General features: G+C 41.0%; 3 protein-coding genes across 4 annotated transcripts in view; 2 read left to right on the top strand and 1 right to left on the bottom strand.

The window, feature by feature from the left end:
• LOC311033760 (hepatitis A virus cellular receptor 1 homolog) overlaps positions 1-16,083 on the top strand; it is a 487,428-nt gene that overhangs the window by 317,790 nt on the left and 153,555 nt on the right. The window lies entirely within an intron of this gene.
• On the bottom strand, positions 132-7,680 carry LOC311033751 (protein FAM53C-like). Of its 2 annotated transcripts, none has more exons than XM_084041387.1 (5): positions 7,612-7,680; positions 5,096-5,326; positions 4,780-4,840; positions 3,400-4,250; positions 132-2,446 (listed from the first exon to the last, which is right to left on the bottom strand). In XM_084041387.1, the coding sequence occupies exons 2-5, from the start codon at positions 5,177-5,179 to the stop codon at positions 2,198-2,200; spliced, it is 1,245 nt and encodes a 414-aa protein (XP_083897513.1). In that variant the 5' UTR covers positions 5,180-5,326; positions 7,612-7,680; the 3' UTR covers positions 132-2,197. The 2 variants fall into 2 exon arrangements, with proteins under 2 accessions (XP_083897513.1, XP_083897514.1); XM_084041388.1 differs by having other exon boundaries at positions 7,557-7,641.
• phykpl (5-phosphohydroxy-L-lysine phospho-lyase) lies at positions 9,197-16,038 on the top strand. The gene is made up of 13 exons (XM_084041386.1): positions 9,197-9,450; positions 9,979-10,097; positions 11,259-11,418; positions 12,169-12,243; positions 12,331-12,418; positions 12,506-12,622; positions 12,779-12,861; positions 12,970-13,195; positions 13,956-14,110; positions 14,237-14,326; positions 14,606-14,736; positions 14,919-14,965; positions 15,581-16,038. Exons 1-12 carry the CDS (start codon positions 9,392-9,394, stop codon positions 14,951-14,953), a joined length of 1,338 nt encoding a protein of 445 aa, XP_083897512.1. The 5' UTR covers positions 9,197-9,391; the 3' UTR covers positions 14,954-14,965; positions 15,581-16,038.

Genomic DNA, 16,083 nt, shown 5'->3' with positions numbered 1-16,083 from the left:
TGCCTAAGTCAAACACTAGATGTCACCAATCAATTATCACTAATAGTAGCAAAGTTTATCCCTAATGTTCCAACAAAAAGTACCCGATTTAAATAAGAGACAAAAGACATTTTTGGAAAACAGAACAAAAAAACATTCTCTATTAAACTTTATTTTATTACACAAATTGTGTAAGAAGAACTTCTCCATCTGAAAACACATTAAAAATCATTTCCGAAAGGCCACCAATCCTCTGCAAGTCTGCATCACTACTGGCTTTTTTTTCTCTCTCTTTTTTTTTTTTTAATCACACATACACTCACACGCAACATGTGTAACCACTGTACAGTACATTATTACATTGTGCCCTATTGGAGCCAACTGCAGCATTGATTTAGTTAATCAATTGTCCATTATAGTGCATGTGTGACCCGTTCATTAGCGTCTGAATCATAGCAAATGATTCCTTGGAAGGAAAAATTGTCTGGCTGAGAAAGGTGAACACTAAAACATCAGGAACCCATTGTACTTCAAGCTTAAGGCATGATCAAGTTAATATATCATCCAAAATATTATATAACTAGTCTTTGACAATAGATGCATCGATGTTCAAGCAACAAAAAGTCTCCCACACCAAAGAAAATATGAACAAGGGGGTTGCAATAGTTTTTTGCTTTTGCTACAAGAAAAGCACGTTTTTAAGCCAGATTTGACCAACACCATTGTACGACTGATTATAAATTAAGCATTACTGATGTTGGGGTGTTCCACACGGTCAAACTGGGTGTGTAGAAGCTCCGCTATGGTAACATGGAAGGGCTTTTCAGGAACTGCTATGACATTCTGGAATGTATCCTGTCCACGGGGGCGTCTTGACAAGCAATCTAATTTACAATCATTGAAAAGTGCCATATAATGTACCCTTGAAAATAGTGTTCTCCTGCTTTCAATGACATAATGAGAGCATTTACATGCCGATTCATATTCTGATATTTCAGTTTTCTTGTTAAGGGTGTATGTATATGTAAAGGTGCATTTGGAAAAGTTGAATGTGAGAATTTGCAATGGAAAAGAAAAAGCTGACACACTGACACCGACCAGAGAGTGATACATTAGAATGTTCTGAGGCGGATTGGATGGACTGGAAGGGGAGGGGGGCACTCAGCTCGTTTCACTCACAACTGAATAAAGAATGTTTTTTTTGCAAGGCAGGTGTGCTGAGGGCGAGGCCTTGTGGCTCATGAGGTGCACCCGAGTGAGACATTAGGTGAACGGGGTCAGCCCTGTACCCTCAGCTCCATGTTCACTCAGCTTAGGTTTGGCGCAAAGGTAACACAGCCAAGCTAAAGTGAAAATAGCCACACTACAAGTTCACATTGCCTTGTGAGCTTGTAGATTGGCTATTACTAGAGCACTACACAGTTGTATGACAAATTCAAAATCAGGCTTTAGATGTCAATCCAAAACCGATGTTTGTCATGTGGAATGTTGATTTTCCCCAAATTCCCCACCCTATTTTCCAAATTCACCGCAACATATACAGACACCACAACTTGGATAAGCTCATTTCCAAACAGAAAAATGCAAGATATGCCAATATTAGCTGGGATTCATGTATATACTGTACCTGCCTTAACATTACATTTTTGCTTACTGGAAGGTTTTCTATGGCAATATTTACAATATTCAGAGTGTGTGTGTGTGTGTGTGTGTGTGTGTGTGTGTGTGTGTGTGTGTGTGTGTGTGTGTGTGTGTGTGTGTGTGTGTGTGTGTGTGTGTGTGTGTGTGTGTGTGTGCGTGTGCGTGTGCGTGTGCGTGTGTGTGTGTGTGTGTGTGTGTGTGTACACTCTGATATCCAGATGCATAATAATAAATGGCTTATCCTGAACAAGTCTTTTTAACTGCAATATTGATTATTAGCCAGAATAGTGTGTGCATGTGAACGCACTTATTTACTCGTGCAGATTTACCAACGAAGTGTCCGATGGAAGACACTATGACATCATTCTTGTGAAATGTTGTAGTAATGAATTTGCTGAAGTGTTACAATAACAATATCGGCATCGTCTTGTTTTTTGGGGGATTATGAAGGGCCCTGATGCATGCCTATAGAGGGGCAACAGGTTCCCAAGGGTTCTGCCAGAAGACTGTGCGTAGCCTACATGTGGATAACATGGTGAGAAATGCAGTTGATCACACAAGCAGCACCAAGGAGCCATCAGTTCTCCTCTATAAGGTTCAAGTCCAGTTCTGTGCAGTCTCTCTCAAAAACTATCTTTTGTCCATCTATTGTACTCCCCTTTCTTTTATCTTCGTCCTCTTCTTCCTCCTCACTTTCACTTAATGGTATGATACTGGTCCGTCCCAGGAACTCCGCAGGGGAGAAGGCTGATCGCCGCTCCCCCTGGGCAGACTCCAGCATCATGCAGCCACCTGCTCCGCAGCCCAGGGCTTCACCACTACCAATCTGCAAAGCACAGAGAAGTTACATGGAACCATACTGAATGTCATTTAAATCAACACACACTGTGGGCCATCATGTGAAGGACCAGTCACATGGTAAACACATGTCAATGTGTAGACTGTTTTACCATGGAAATCAGAACACCCAAAGCTTTTACGGTTCATGTGTAGCTATTCTGAAACTGTACTATAGCCTGGGCTTTTTCTTTTATGTTTCAACACAGCAGTAGAACAAGAAGATCCACACAACCCTTTCCTACGTCATAAACAAAAACAAGGCTGAGGACAGAGGAGGAAAGGTGATGACATCATTAAACAAACCAGGAAGTTACCATGAATGGCAGTGACATTCTTTTAATAGGGTTAGAAAGCAGCATTCAGGGGAAATATTCAATGGGCATAGCAGACTCCAGTGGCCAGATGCACAGGAATGCAGGGGCCAGCCCAAAAACACACAGTGGGTCAGGGAAGTGGGGTGAAAGTGCCAGTACTAACATCACACCACAGAACCCAATGCAGGCCAGACTGGTCTGATGGAAACAGGAATGTGAGCGCAATGCTGCTTCATACAGTATGGTGGGGTAGGGGGGTTGTGGTTGGGGTCAGGGAACCAGAGGCCCACTTCTGCTCACTAATGATCCCAACATAAACACACTGGACTGTGGAGACAGAAGCAGGGAGCTAAGGGCCTTGGTGGTGGTGAGGGGGGGGGGGCAGTCTCCAGTTGCTTTTCACAGCAAAGCAGACTACCAGAAAGCAACCAAATACACTGGTAACATGTTTCTAATTCATTATAATTTGTTTGAAATATTTCAAATAATAAATATAAAGCTTGGGGGTAAAATGTGTGGAGGCACCAAGTTAGCCCACTGGCAGCGTGCACAAGAAAAATCAGTCGAGACCAAATAAGACAAATGAAATAATAAGCACCCCTATTGGTTGCAGCACCATGCTCACCTGAGTCATCTTGCTGAAGTCAAGGCCAGGCCGGGGGCAGGGTAGAATATCTGGGTCATGGCGTCTCTTCAGGCGAGGCTTACGCATGTCACAGGGTTGAGAGTGGCATCGTGGGAGGACCGGGCGCAGTGCGCGTCTGGAGGAAGACGGGGTGCTGCAGGCTGAGGTGGGAGAAGGGGAGGGGGCCAGGGGCTCTGTGGCACAACAGCCGGGGATCAGAGCAGAAACTGGGGAGGGCTGCGGAGGCAGGGGGAGCAGAGACGCCTCCTGGATGTGCACGGGGGAGAGGGAGAAGCGCCTGCGCAGCAGCGAGCGAGATGAGGCCAGAGGAGCCGGGGAGGAAGAGCAGGAGGAGGGGGCAGGGAAGAAGGTGGAGCAGGCCCCCCTCAGCGTGTCACAGGGGTCCCAGGGAAAGCTCCAGGGTAGCGGGGAGTCAGACGACAGTGCCAGGCTAAAGAATGTGGGGCTGGAGGACGAGTGCACGGACGAGGACGTAAGAGAGGAGCTGGGGCCTCGGAGGGGGCCAGAGCAGGCCCCGGACCCCAAACAAGCCACTCCTCCACTTTGGCTGCGGCGTTTAACAGGGGTCCACACCTTAGAGGCACAGGGGCGCCAGGTGGAACGGCAGCGAGATAGATCCTCCGGAACAGACAAGGAGCGGCAGTGACGTTTGGGAGGTGGGGGTGGGGAGCTCTGGGAGGCCAGGTCAGTGACTGAGGTGCTGGGAATTTGAGGTTGGTAGAGACAATCTCCAACTGGGACAGGGGGCCCTAGGGGGTCGAGAGGGGACAGGCCAGAGGAGGAATCCAGGAGATGGGCCCTGGATGATGGGTACATTGCCAAACTGCTCTCTGGGAATGCCAGAAGACAGATTCAAAGACTTTTATTTGTCACATGCTCATACTGTACATGTTTATGCAGCGGAATGTTGGTGTGGTATACTCCGCCAGACTATGCTAATGTCCAACAAATATAGTACTAAATCTCTATGCCAATATAACTAGCTAATAAAATATGTGTTATAATACAAGTAATGTACTACTAGTAGTAATAAGCTCAAAAGCTAACGTACGCATTAGACATTGGTGTAGTCAACGACCATAGACTAGGAAATAATAATTTAGAATTGCCACTCCCCTAGGTTCAGATAGGATATACAGTATATGTTGAAGCCATTGAAATATACAGAATATTACAAGAAGAAATAGATAATAAATCTATAGCATATAAATATATAGGTCACAACAAAAAAATAAAATGTACAGAATATGGATATATGGATCATGTATCCATATAGCAACCGAAGATCTACAGCAGTCAGTATGATGTGAGAGGTTTTATCACAGGCTATAGGCACTATGCCCGCTACAATGAACGTACCTGGAGTCAATCCATAGGCACTCCAGGAGATCGTAGGGCTGGATCCCACTGCAGGCAAAGACTGAAATGACAAAAGAATGACAGGGGTGTGAATCTGGGAACCTATGGATAACTGTGTAACAACAACATTAACCCTGGCCTCCATATTTTGGGCATAGAATATAATACAAATCTTCAACATAAAAAACAAACCTGCATAGCAGATCTACAAACGTGTAAGCTATTTCTAAGCTTGTAGATGGGCTAATTTTGTAATTTTAAGTATATTACATTGCTTAAGTGGTTTAAAAGTTAGGTCATTTGAAGTTCTACTCACCACATTCACATTGAAGGAGAAGGCCTTGTGACTGTGCTCCTCTAAACTCTGCTTCCGGAGCTGCTCTGTGATAAGAGTCACCATCCTGGACCCCGGGGAAAGATGAAGGTGAGGAGGAGGAAAGGTACAGGGGTCTGTCAGAATCCTGGCGAGGTTTGTGGTGTCCCCTCCACACCTCAACCAGCCAGACTGACTCGCTCTCTCACAACGCCACGGTCATCTTCACTTCTCCTGGTAAAGGACAGGAAAGGGAGGAGAAATTGGCTCCAAGTATGAAAAGGAAACTTGCTAAACCTACAGTATTGCTCTGGCTGTCTTTCATAGCAGCTACTTTTAGACAGGCTAGTGACGAGGTAGGATAGATTTAAATACATAAATGATAATACCATTTGTGATTTTGGTGATACTTACAAAAGGAAATTAAATACACCCGCAAACAATGAAGAGATTTCATGACAAATGTCAAGATATTTATTTGGCATCTATTATGCAGGGAGAGATAATGTGGAATTCTGTAAGCCTTATGTGTGGTTTGCCGACAACAACTGATCTTCCCAGATTGTTGATCTCCATGCTGTAACTCGTAGTTAGCTTGAAGGTCAGGTCTTGTCGGCAAGCAACACTTGTGCAATAGAGTATAAATGAAACTTAAGGCACAGATTCATGTGCTGCCTTTTACTTGCACATGAGGCACTCTTGATAGGTTCCACTTTCACAAAAGGCAGAAAGCATACAGGTGGCTCAAGGCCCAAGGACAAAGAAACACTCCACATTCCATAGCATACATTCGATGAAAATTATGACCATTGCCATCTGATAAAGAAGGGCCATCTCAGATTTTAGGTACGAAGAAGTGAGTCACACAGGAAAAGCTTTGGGGAATGCCACAGCAATGAAAGCCAAGTGGGTCCAATTTACAAGACGTGATAGGAGCCTGGTGCTCGTTGAGGACAGAGGAGAATGGAAGGGGGAAGGAGACTGAGAGGAAGAGGGGGAGGATGGGGGAAGTGTGTGAAAAAAATGAAGGGGGAGTGGGGCTGAAAGCATGCCATAGCTTCTTTGCGAGGGAGACAAAAGAGGGGAGAAAAGTGGACAACAGGGCTCCAATGGTCACAAAAATGGCCAGGGTGAAGAGAACGCACAGGACACAGACGAGCAGACCCCAAGACGTGCATCAATGCAAACTAAGACAACAACCTCAACAGGCCCATGGTGCCAGTTTCTGAATTTCTTTGACTTTTTTTAATGGAAATGCGTCACCACCAGTTGACTTCTAAACAAGATCTAATAGTAGTAAGTGAAAGTAAGACACACCCTAGGAAACAAACTTACAACTGGCCCAGATACAACATCCTGACAATTCATTTCAACCTTTGCACTGCTCTAAGGAAATTGACTACACCTTTGACACTGAAAAGTAACACTGAAAGTAAAACTATAAGGGGTGTCCATATGGTGAAATTAAATGACAATGCTGAGACTCTATTCATTCCTATGCTTTAGGCGTGAGGGTATTTATTTCCCTCAAAACTTTCTGTACAGAGTCAGATGAGGCCCTCTGGGGCTGGGCCTTTTCCATGTGGCAACCATGTTGCTAGAGTATTAGTGTTACAAGTAGCCTACCACATGAGATTCCACTTGCCTAGCTTTGTCATCACCAGTACAGAGCCTTTTGCTAAACAGAACACCATCATAGAGCAGTGGACTTTCAAAAACCACAAAAAAAATATCATCAATAACTAAGCTAACAAATGTGTCATCCATTCCAAACCAGCCAAAAGATCTTTGCACATCTGTCAGTCAGCCAGGTGATTTCATTCAACCCTTGTACAATGTGCAGCTTAGCTCATGAACATTGGGTTTGAAACATTGACCTGATCTGACTAGGTAAAAAGGAAGTTAATGTCAAACTATCATTAACGTGACAATCAAGTCAAATGAACCCTATTCCTCATTAAAACCAGTGTAATAAATTCTAGTTGCTTGCTGAAACAGATTGGCTGACTGCTAAGCGATTGAGGTTTGCAAACAATAAGTTATAAAGCTAAAGCTAAAACAGAACACTGCAGGTTGTCTTCATCATCATATAACTAGCTGGTTAACATAGCTGTCATCGCTTTAAAAAAAAAATAGCAATCAGCCTATATAATAAATAGCCTGATCCTGAAATCTGCACCAACATTCGGTTTCAAGTGCAGACTAATATAACTAGACACTGACATAAAGCAACACAACATCTGGACATCATGATGCAGCCTGTGGTAACTGAACTGACCCTCTATACGTTCACAAGCAGCTAGGTGGAGAAGCTAATCAGCTAGCTATAGCCTGCCAACATAAGGCCTGTTTACTGCTCATCACCGTGTTGTCATGCTACGTACGTTGTTGTAATAACTCGTAAATCTACAATATACACACGAGCGGGTCATATTATGTTATGGTATTATTCATATCACTCTACCGTTATGGAGTTTATGCTAGCCACTAAGCTAACACAGGGCTAGCTGATGCATTACCTGGCCCTCCCGTGTCTCCTTAGCAACCGCAAAGCTGCACGCGCACAGGAGACACAGCGGCCTCGCGCGCTATTTATAGCTTTTGGACGAAACCACTGTTGCCATGTCCGCTTATTATAAGCGACTTTTTAACTTGTTTTTCTGTGAAGTTGCTTGTAAATATTGGTTAGTTGCGGGGTTGCGTTTTTTTGGGGCTTGTTTCTAAAGTGCTTGTTTGGGCTTGTTTCTAAAGTGTAGTTGCTTGTTGTTTGGGCTTGTTTCTAAAGTGTAGTTGCTTGTTGTTTGGGCTTGTTTCTAAAGTGTAGTTCATCAAATCATCAAATAAAATCAAAATGTATTTATACAGCACATTTCATACAGCAAGGGAAAGCTGCAATGCGCTTCACAGATAAAAAAAAAACGAAACAAAAAAAACTAATATTTTAAAAACATAAATAAAAGGAAAAATGACAATCTTTTATTTTATTTTAAATACAAATGATTTTTTTTTTTTTTAACTGTCCATGGATTCAGAGAGCCACAGGTTCATAGGCAGGCTGTTCCAATTTGTAGGACCAAATAGCTGAAGGCTACTTCTCCGTTGCTTGTTTGGTCTTGTTTCCTAATGTTGTTTAAAAAACCCAGTGGACCCCCAAATGAATATGTATTTGTCCAAGGACCCCCCATCTAAAAGTATTTTTGTGACCCGTGTACCATTTGTGTTGTTAAAATGTTTCAAAAAAGAATATTCAAAATGTTTCACTATTTTTTCAAGATTTCTTTTTATAGCAGACCTACAAGCTCACAACGCGTCGCATTACGACGCCTTGTGAGCTTGTAGATCAGCTATTTTCAAATATCCGATGGGCTTGTTTTCATAGACCTGGTTGCTTGTTTCTCGCACACAATCTGGCAACGCTGGACGAAACCATCACAGAGGTGCGAGTCCAAATAAAACACGGCCCAGAAATCTGCCAGACCGTCGTCGAAACCCCACAATGACCCGTTATAACTGTAATTGGATGTGTTTGATCGTTATGTTGATGTTCAATTTGTTGACAAATAAAAGAGTGTTTAGTATATTGTATGCATAACGTTAGCAGTCGTTGTCCCCCCCCGGTCCGCTACCATAATGGAGACCCTCATCCTGAATAAACAACATTAAAATAGCTCGGAAATGAAAACCAACAGGACAGGCTTATATCCCTGTTTTGAGTCATAATAAAGACGTGAATGAGATATAAAGTAACAGTATCAATACTACAATGTAGAAATTACTCTGTTACAAGTAAAAGTCTGGAATTCAACATTTACTTTAGTAAAATTACAAAGTATTGGTATCAAAAAACTTAAAGCACCAAAAGTAGAATTCAAATGTATACAAATATATACAAATCTTTTGAAATTGTAGATCTGCTATTTTCAAATGGCCAATGTGTATGGACTGAAGTGGGTAATGTATGTTTTGTAATAATAATAAAAATCTACAAAGTAACTAGTAACTAAAGTGTAATATTTGCCTCTCGAGATGTAGTGGAGTAGAAGTAAAAAATACCTCAATAAGTACAGTACTTGGGTACATGTACTTAGTTACTTTACGCCACTGCGAATAGCGGCCATGGAAGACGCATGCGTAGAGATGATAGGAAGGGTTATTACTATAGTATTATAGTGTACTCCCACCATAACTCTATATGGTCCACTCACTCTGTTAACTTCGAATCTGTTGGGAGCCTCAACATTGAGCCGTTATAACTAACATATTAATGAACATTCCAGACAGAGCATCGACTCGAGGAGAATGGCAACAGAAAAGTTCAGAAAAGAACAGACTCTTGCGATGAGAAAGAAATACATCGGGTAGGTAAACAATAAAGATCTATCATGCAATCTAAAGGGTAACCGGAAGGTTCGCCCCAAAACACGCTCACCCCATTGTTTTTTTCGCGGACCGCTCGAAAAAGCGGTTCTTGTTTTCTTTACTGAGGATGAGATTAGATATAGGTTTATGGTTAGGCACGGTTTTACTGAGGTTAAGTTTAGGAATAAGGTTAGGTTTGGGCATAGTTTACTGTCTGAGGTTTGGTTTAGGCATTTACTGAGGTTAGGTTTAGGCATAGTTTATTGAGGTTAGGTTTAGGCATAGTTTACTGAGGTTACGTTTAGTAAATACGGCTAGGTTTAGGCATAGTTTACTGAGGCTACGTTTAGGAATACCAGGTGGGGACCGTTCCGAGGTCGCCGAATTTGCCCAGGGGCTACTGTGTTTTGGGACGAGCATTTTCGTATTCATCTAAAAAGCTATCAAGACTATTTAAATTAATAATAACAGCCCTATATGTTACACTGTAAGAGTTAATAATGTATTGTTGGTGTTTTCTCCCACAGATCGTCTTGTAGACTGTTTTATGCGGATGACCCGGTGAAAATAGTGAGAGCTCGGGGTCAATACTTGTATGACGAGAACGGCCAGCGGTATTTAGACTGCATCAGCAACGTTCAGCACGGTAAGAGACTCATTAAAATCACATCAAACTGCTTATAGAACTATATGTTTGATAAACATACCGTACCGATAACAATAGTGCTTTGATTTTTGTAAAGCAAAAGTAACTGAACAGTGTTGCCATATTTTGTGAGAGAAATTGTGCAACCAGGTCTAGGAAAACAAGCCCAAAAGAAGCAACTAATAGCCCTATTAGTTGCTAAGCCCACATGAGCACTTTAAACCTACAAGCTCGCAACGCATTGTGAGCTTGTAGATCTGCTATTTTCAAAAACTCTGGCAATAAAAGGTGGAATATTTGTAATCTTTTTTGAAACATTCAAACAACACAAATGCTCCCTTGGGCACAATATATTTATGAACATATTTGAGAACCACTTGTTTAAATAATACAAAAAAAATTGGAAGCAAGCCTAAATAAGCAAGTACACTTTAGAAACAAGCCCCCCAAAAAACGCAACGCAAAGCAAATATTCACAAGCAACTTTACAAGCCCAAAATCACTTATAATAAGCGGACATGGCAACACCGTAACTGAACTCGACAAGGAAGAAGTCACATGATGTGTCATGATGTGTGGGGCTATAACACAAAATTCCCAATTCAATTTTGCCCTCTAGTGGCCACACTTTGGATAACTTGGTGTTTCTATTCCCAGTGGTGTAAAGTAACTAAGTACATTAACTCAAGTACTGTACTTAGGTACAATTTGGAGGTATTTTTTACTTTACTGGAGTTTTTACAATTTTCAGTACTTTTACTTCTACTCCACTACAATTATTTTAAAACTTTGTTAGTTTTAAAACTTAGTTACATTGTAGATTTTGATTATTGTTACAAAACATACATTAACCATGTCAGCCCTATATACATTTTGGCCATTTGAGAATAGCTGAATTGTGAGCTTGTAGATCTGCTATTTTCAAAAGGTTTTTAGACATTTTAGACATTTGAAAACTTGTGAAACGGGACATTCTGCATAATGAGTACTTTCTACTTTTGGTACTTTTAGTACATTTTGATGCCAATTTGTTTGTACTTTTACCCAAGTAAATTCTGAATACCATACTTTTACTTGTAACAGAGTATTTCTACATTGCAGCATTGATACTTTTACTTAAGTAAGAAATGTGAGTACTTTTTCCACCACTTTCTATTCCAGTGGGCCACTGTCATCCCAGCATCACACAGGCTGCAACAGCTCAGATGGAGTTGCTGAACACAAACTCACGCTTCCTGCACGACAATATCATCCTCTATGCAGAACGCCTGGCTGCCACACTGCCCGACAAGCTGTGTGTCTTCTATTTTGTCAACTCTGGGTGAGTAGGGGTGGTGGAAGAAGTACTACATTTTTTTACTCAAGTAAAAGTATCAATACTGCAATGTAGAAACAGTCTGTTAAAAGTCAAAGTAAAAGTAAAATATAATGTATATATGTATATAGGGCTGAAGTGGTCAATGTATGTTTTGTAACAATAATCAAAATCTACAAAGTAACTAGTCAAATCAAATAATTGTAGTGGAGTAAAGGTACAATATTTCCCTCTGAGATGTAATGGAGTAGAAGCCAGACGCAAGACTGTGCTAACAATGTCAAGCATAAATAATACAAGGAGATATAATACAAGTACTGTAATACAAAGTGTAATACAAGTAAGGTAAAGTATAGATCATTTAAACAAAAGTGTAAAAAACTGCATCAATATACACAGACATTGGTGTAGTGAAAGAACGCAGACTAGCATACGTATAATATATACTGTACAATCTAGAATTTCACATTCCCTGAGTTCCTAAGGTAGGATATCTATTATATTGCTGCCAAAAAAGGCAATATAAATGATGAATACATTAGCACACAAGGACCGCGTGAGGACCCAGGTTTGAATCTGAACCCACCCCATCATGTCTTGCATGTCACTTCTCTCTCTGTCCATGGTTTCCTGCCTCTCAACACTATCTTATCTGAAATAAAGCTTAACATTCCAAAGTAAATCTATAGCCAAACAGAATGAAACTCTATAGAACATACTATGACATTGAAGGTGATATATCCATTCACCCAACAGGTCTGAAGCCAATGATCTCGCTCTCCGCATGGCACAGCAGTACACACAACATGAAGATGTCATTGTGATCGACCAGTGAGTTTGAGACATTTTTACTATCGAATTTGACACCGACAATAAAACATGTATGTCAATTACAATACCACTCTCCTTCTATACCAGTGCATACCATGGACACCTCATGTCCCTCATCGACATTAGTCCATACAAGTTCCGGAAACTGGCAGGACAGAAAGAATGGGTTCATGTGGTGTGTAAGCTTATATAAGCATCATTTGTAACTGCTGACCAACAGTGAATATTTTCCATGATAAAATAGTACACATCATTTTCCTAGGTACCCTTACCAGACACCTACAGAGGAATATATAAAGAAGACCACACCAACCCAGCTCAAGCATACGCTGCCACTGTGAAAGACAAAATAGATGAAGTGCACAGGAAAGGCCGTAAGGTACGATTTAGTACAATTAGGTTTGCTAATAGTACGGTACTTTAATTTGACAGAAAATGTATAAAGTAAAACCACAGCCATAGCATAGTGTTATAATGATCAATGTATAATTTCTCTACTTCTAGTATATTTTTCTCTAAAACTCATTTTCAACAGATCTCTGCATTTGTCGCCGAGTCATTGCCAAGCGTTGGAGGTCAAATCATTCTGCCCCAAGGATACTCAACTAAAGTAGCAGAGTGAGTCCTCACTCTTAAGACATGAGTGAAGTTGAGCAATTTCAGCTTTGACATTTCCAGGGACAAAAAGATAATGATTTGGATCTTACATCTCTCTCTTCTTCACAGATATGTCCGCTCAGCAGGGGGGGTGTTTGTGGCAGACGAGGTGCAGACAGGGTTTGGACGTGTTGGAAGTCACTTCTGGGGTTTTCAGCTGCAGGGAGAGGATTTCAGCCCTGACATAGTAACAATGGGAAAACCCATGGGCAATGGGCACCCCTTGGCATGTGTGGCAACCACAGTAGAGATCGCTGGAGCTTTCACTGCGACTGGTGTGGAGTACTTCAACACGGTGACTATTACAGATCTGAGGGAATAAAAGAAGTCCATGCAAACAGTTTAATGTGCAAACTCACTATAGTGAGTCACATTAAACTTATTCGGAGCAGCAGCTGTTGTACAGACTTATTTTATTCCTACGACATGTCCTTTTTTTTTGCCCTGCACCAGCGACTATATGGATGTGCACAACAATTCCTTTTAAAATATTACAGATTTGCCAATATATAAAAAATATTTTACATGTGACATGAAAGGTACCTAATAAGTACATTTTTGCCCCCTAAATTTTACATATTGAATTTAGGTGCAAAATTAGCTCCAGTCCGGCACACACAGACCCTCTTATAGATATAAGAGGGTCCGGTGTGTGCCGGACTGGAGCTAATTTTGCAAAGCACTGGGCCTATCAGTACAAACTAAGTTTCTTGTGCACACTGCTAGCAGGCCACCTTAGTACTTAAACACACACACGTACATACACATACACTGTCACAGCACAGTGGCTCTGGAAGAGCTAGTTTTTCTTTCAACACAATGCCTCGCTACAAATCAAATCATGCAAATCACAAATAGATGCATGAAGACCTACTGTCTCTCTATATTTGGGAAAGACTATTGTCATATCAATAGATCCACATGAGTCATAACACTGTTATTGGACCCTGCCTTGTTTTTCAATTATGTTGGACAGCAAATGCAAAAAATATATATATTTCTAATACATGCTAAATATTATATATATATATTATATTCCCTCTAACCTCTTGTAGTTTGGAGGCAACCCAGTGTCGTGTGCCATTGGGTTGGCAGTTCTTGACGTGATCGAGAAAGAAGACCTAAGAGGGAACTCCACCAGAGTGGGAGGGCATCTCAAAGACTTGCTCACAAAGCTGAAAACTAAACATCAAATCATCGGAGATGTCCGGTAAGGACACAGTATCTATTAGCAATGCATAGTACTGGTATTTATAAATAGTGTACTTAGAAACAACCTGAATCGGTACACCAATGTCACTAATTGACTGCTTTTCACTTTCTTGGTTCTTTGCAGAGGGGTAGGTCTGTTTGTGGGCTTGGAGCTGGTGTCAGACAGAGAGCTGAAGACTCCAGCTACGGATGCTGCATCAAGGGTAGTGAAGAGGTGATAGTCAAGACTGACTTTACACTTAAGACCAATTTATACTTAGTTGCACTCTGATATCACGCACTGAAAATAGCTAATATAAAAGCTTACGGGTCATGCTGCAAGGCATTGTGAGCTTCTATTTTGTATTAAAAAAACCTGCCAAATAAATTGTCAGTAAGCATACAGTAGGTAGTCTCATGAAAGCTTAAAAAACTCATTTAATTGCGCACAGACCAAACAGTTGATGCCCTCCAATTTTGGTCTCTGCTTTGGGAATCTTATTTGTATTTTCAGGTTGAAACAGGAGCGGATTTGTGTCAGTACAGATGGCCCCTGGGAGAATGTTGTGAAGTTTAAACCTCCCATGTGCTTCAGTATGGAGGATGCTGAGCTGGTAGCACATAGCATTGACCACATCCTCACAGGTTAGACAATTAGTTTTTGGCATTACAGCTTAAAATATCACTTTAAGATATACAATCATCCAAATCAGATGTAATAAGAGAAAAATACAGTTGCAACACCTAAAAAAAAAAGGTATAATTACAGAAGCACAAGTCAATTCATTAAGTGATTAATATGACACGTCATGTTCCATTTTTCCCAGATATGGAGACCCAGGACCTTGAACTGGAAAAATGAAGACATTTAAAGGTTCGTAAATCCTGTAGAAAAACATTTAATAGCTGTTGTGAGTTGGTCACATTCAGAAGGTTCAGAGGTAGAGATATAGGCATCTTCATAGTATGAAGAAGTTGGTGAAGTCAAATAGAGTATCACATTTTTTGATAATCCAGTTGACTTCACCAACTGGTAAAATGCACTTCAATCTCAGACAATTTCATTACCTTTCACAAACTGGCATGTCCTATGGCAGAATATGTTCACTTTACCTCCCTAATAGAGGACCCGTAGTTGTCACATTTCTTGTTAGCTTAACACAATATCCTCTCATCTTGTGAGCTCACAAAACAAACCCAACAGTGATCATTTGATGCAACCCACTGTAGCAGAGAATGGACATGGACCACCAAGACCAAAGCACCAAATTCCTTCAAACTGTACACCTAATTTTCTATCGACAGCTACAGATCGGACAGGGAGGCCACACCATTATTATACTAGTCATGTTTTAATACTGTAAACTGGGGAAATTGCTAACAGCAAGTCCCTAATGTTGGAAGCTCACAGTAATCTCCCCTGGAGTTGTGATGGTTTCATAGAATGCTACTCGAAGTGAAATAACACTTAATTCATTCCTGTTTTCAGGCATTTCATTTCTACTTGAATATACAAGCCATCCCCTTGCCAGCGTTCTGTAGTCATTTGATTGAACCACATTAAACGGACAGCCACAGCGATCAAGACGTACTGTCTGGGAGACCAAAGCCAAAGAAACACTTGTACTGTAACACTAATAAGGTTGTTTTTGAAATTTGTTTTTCATAGATAAACATTTCTCAAGACAAACCAAATAAACATTTTAAATACAGTTTCCTGCCTCATTCACATCCTTGTATCTGTCGTAGCAATAAAAAAAACAATTTGAAATAAAAAAAATCAAGACACTCATACGCACCCGTCTCTGCAACATTCTTAAGATATGGTGGAAAATAAGAACTTACCAGAGTAAAACCTTAATCTCCTGGAGCTTTTCACATAAAAACATACCAAAAATACTGGAGGTTCACACCTAGCAGGGCGAGTACAAAAGCCAGTATTAGCCAGTAATCCAGCAGCCAGCGAAGCCCTCTGCCAGTTATCCAAAGGCA

The sequence above is a fragment of the Gymnoscopelus microlampas genome (assembly GCF_963454915.1).
Source record: "Gymnoscopelus microlampas genome assembly, chromosome: 18".
Classification (NCBI taxonomy): Eukaryota; Metazoa; Chordata; class Actinopteri; order Myctophiformes; family Myctophidae; genus Gymnoscopelus; species Gymnoscopelus microlampas.
Note: the sequence above shows the minus strand (reverse complement) of the source record. Positions and strands in the feature narration are given on the sequence as shown.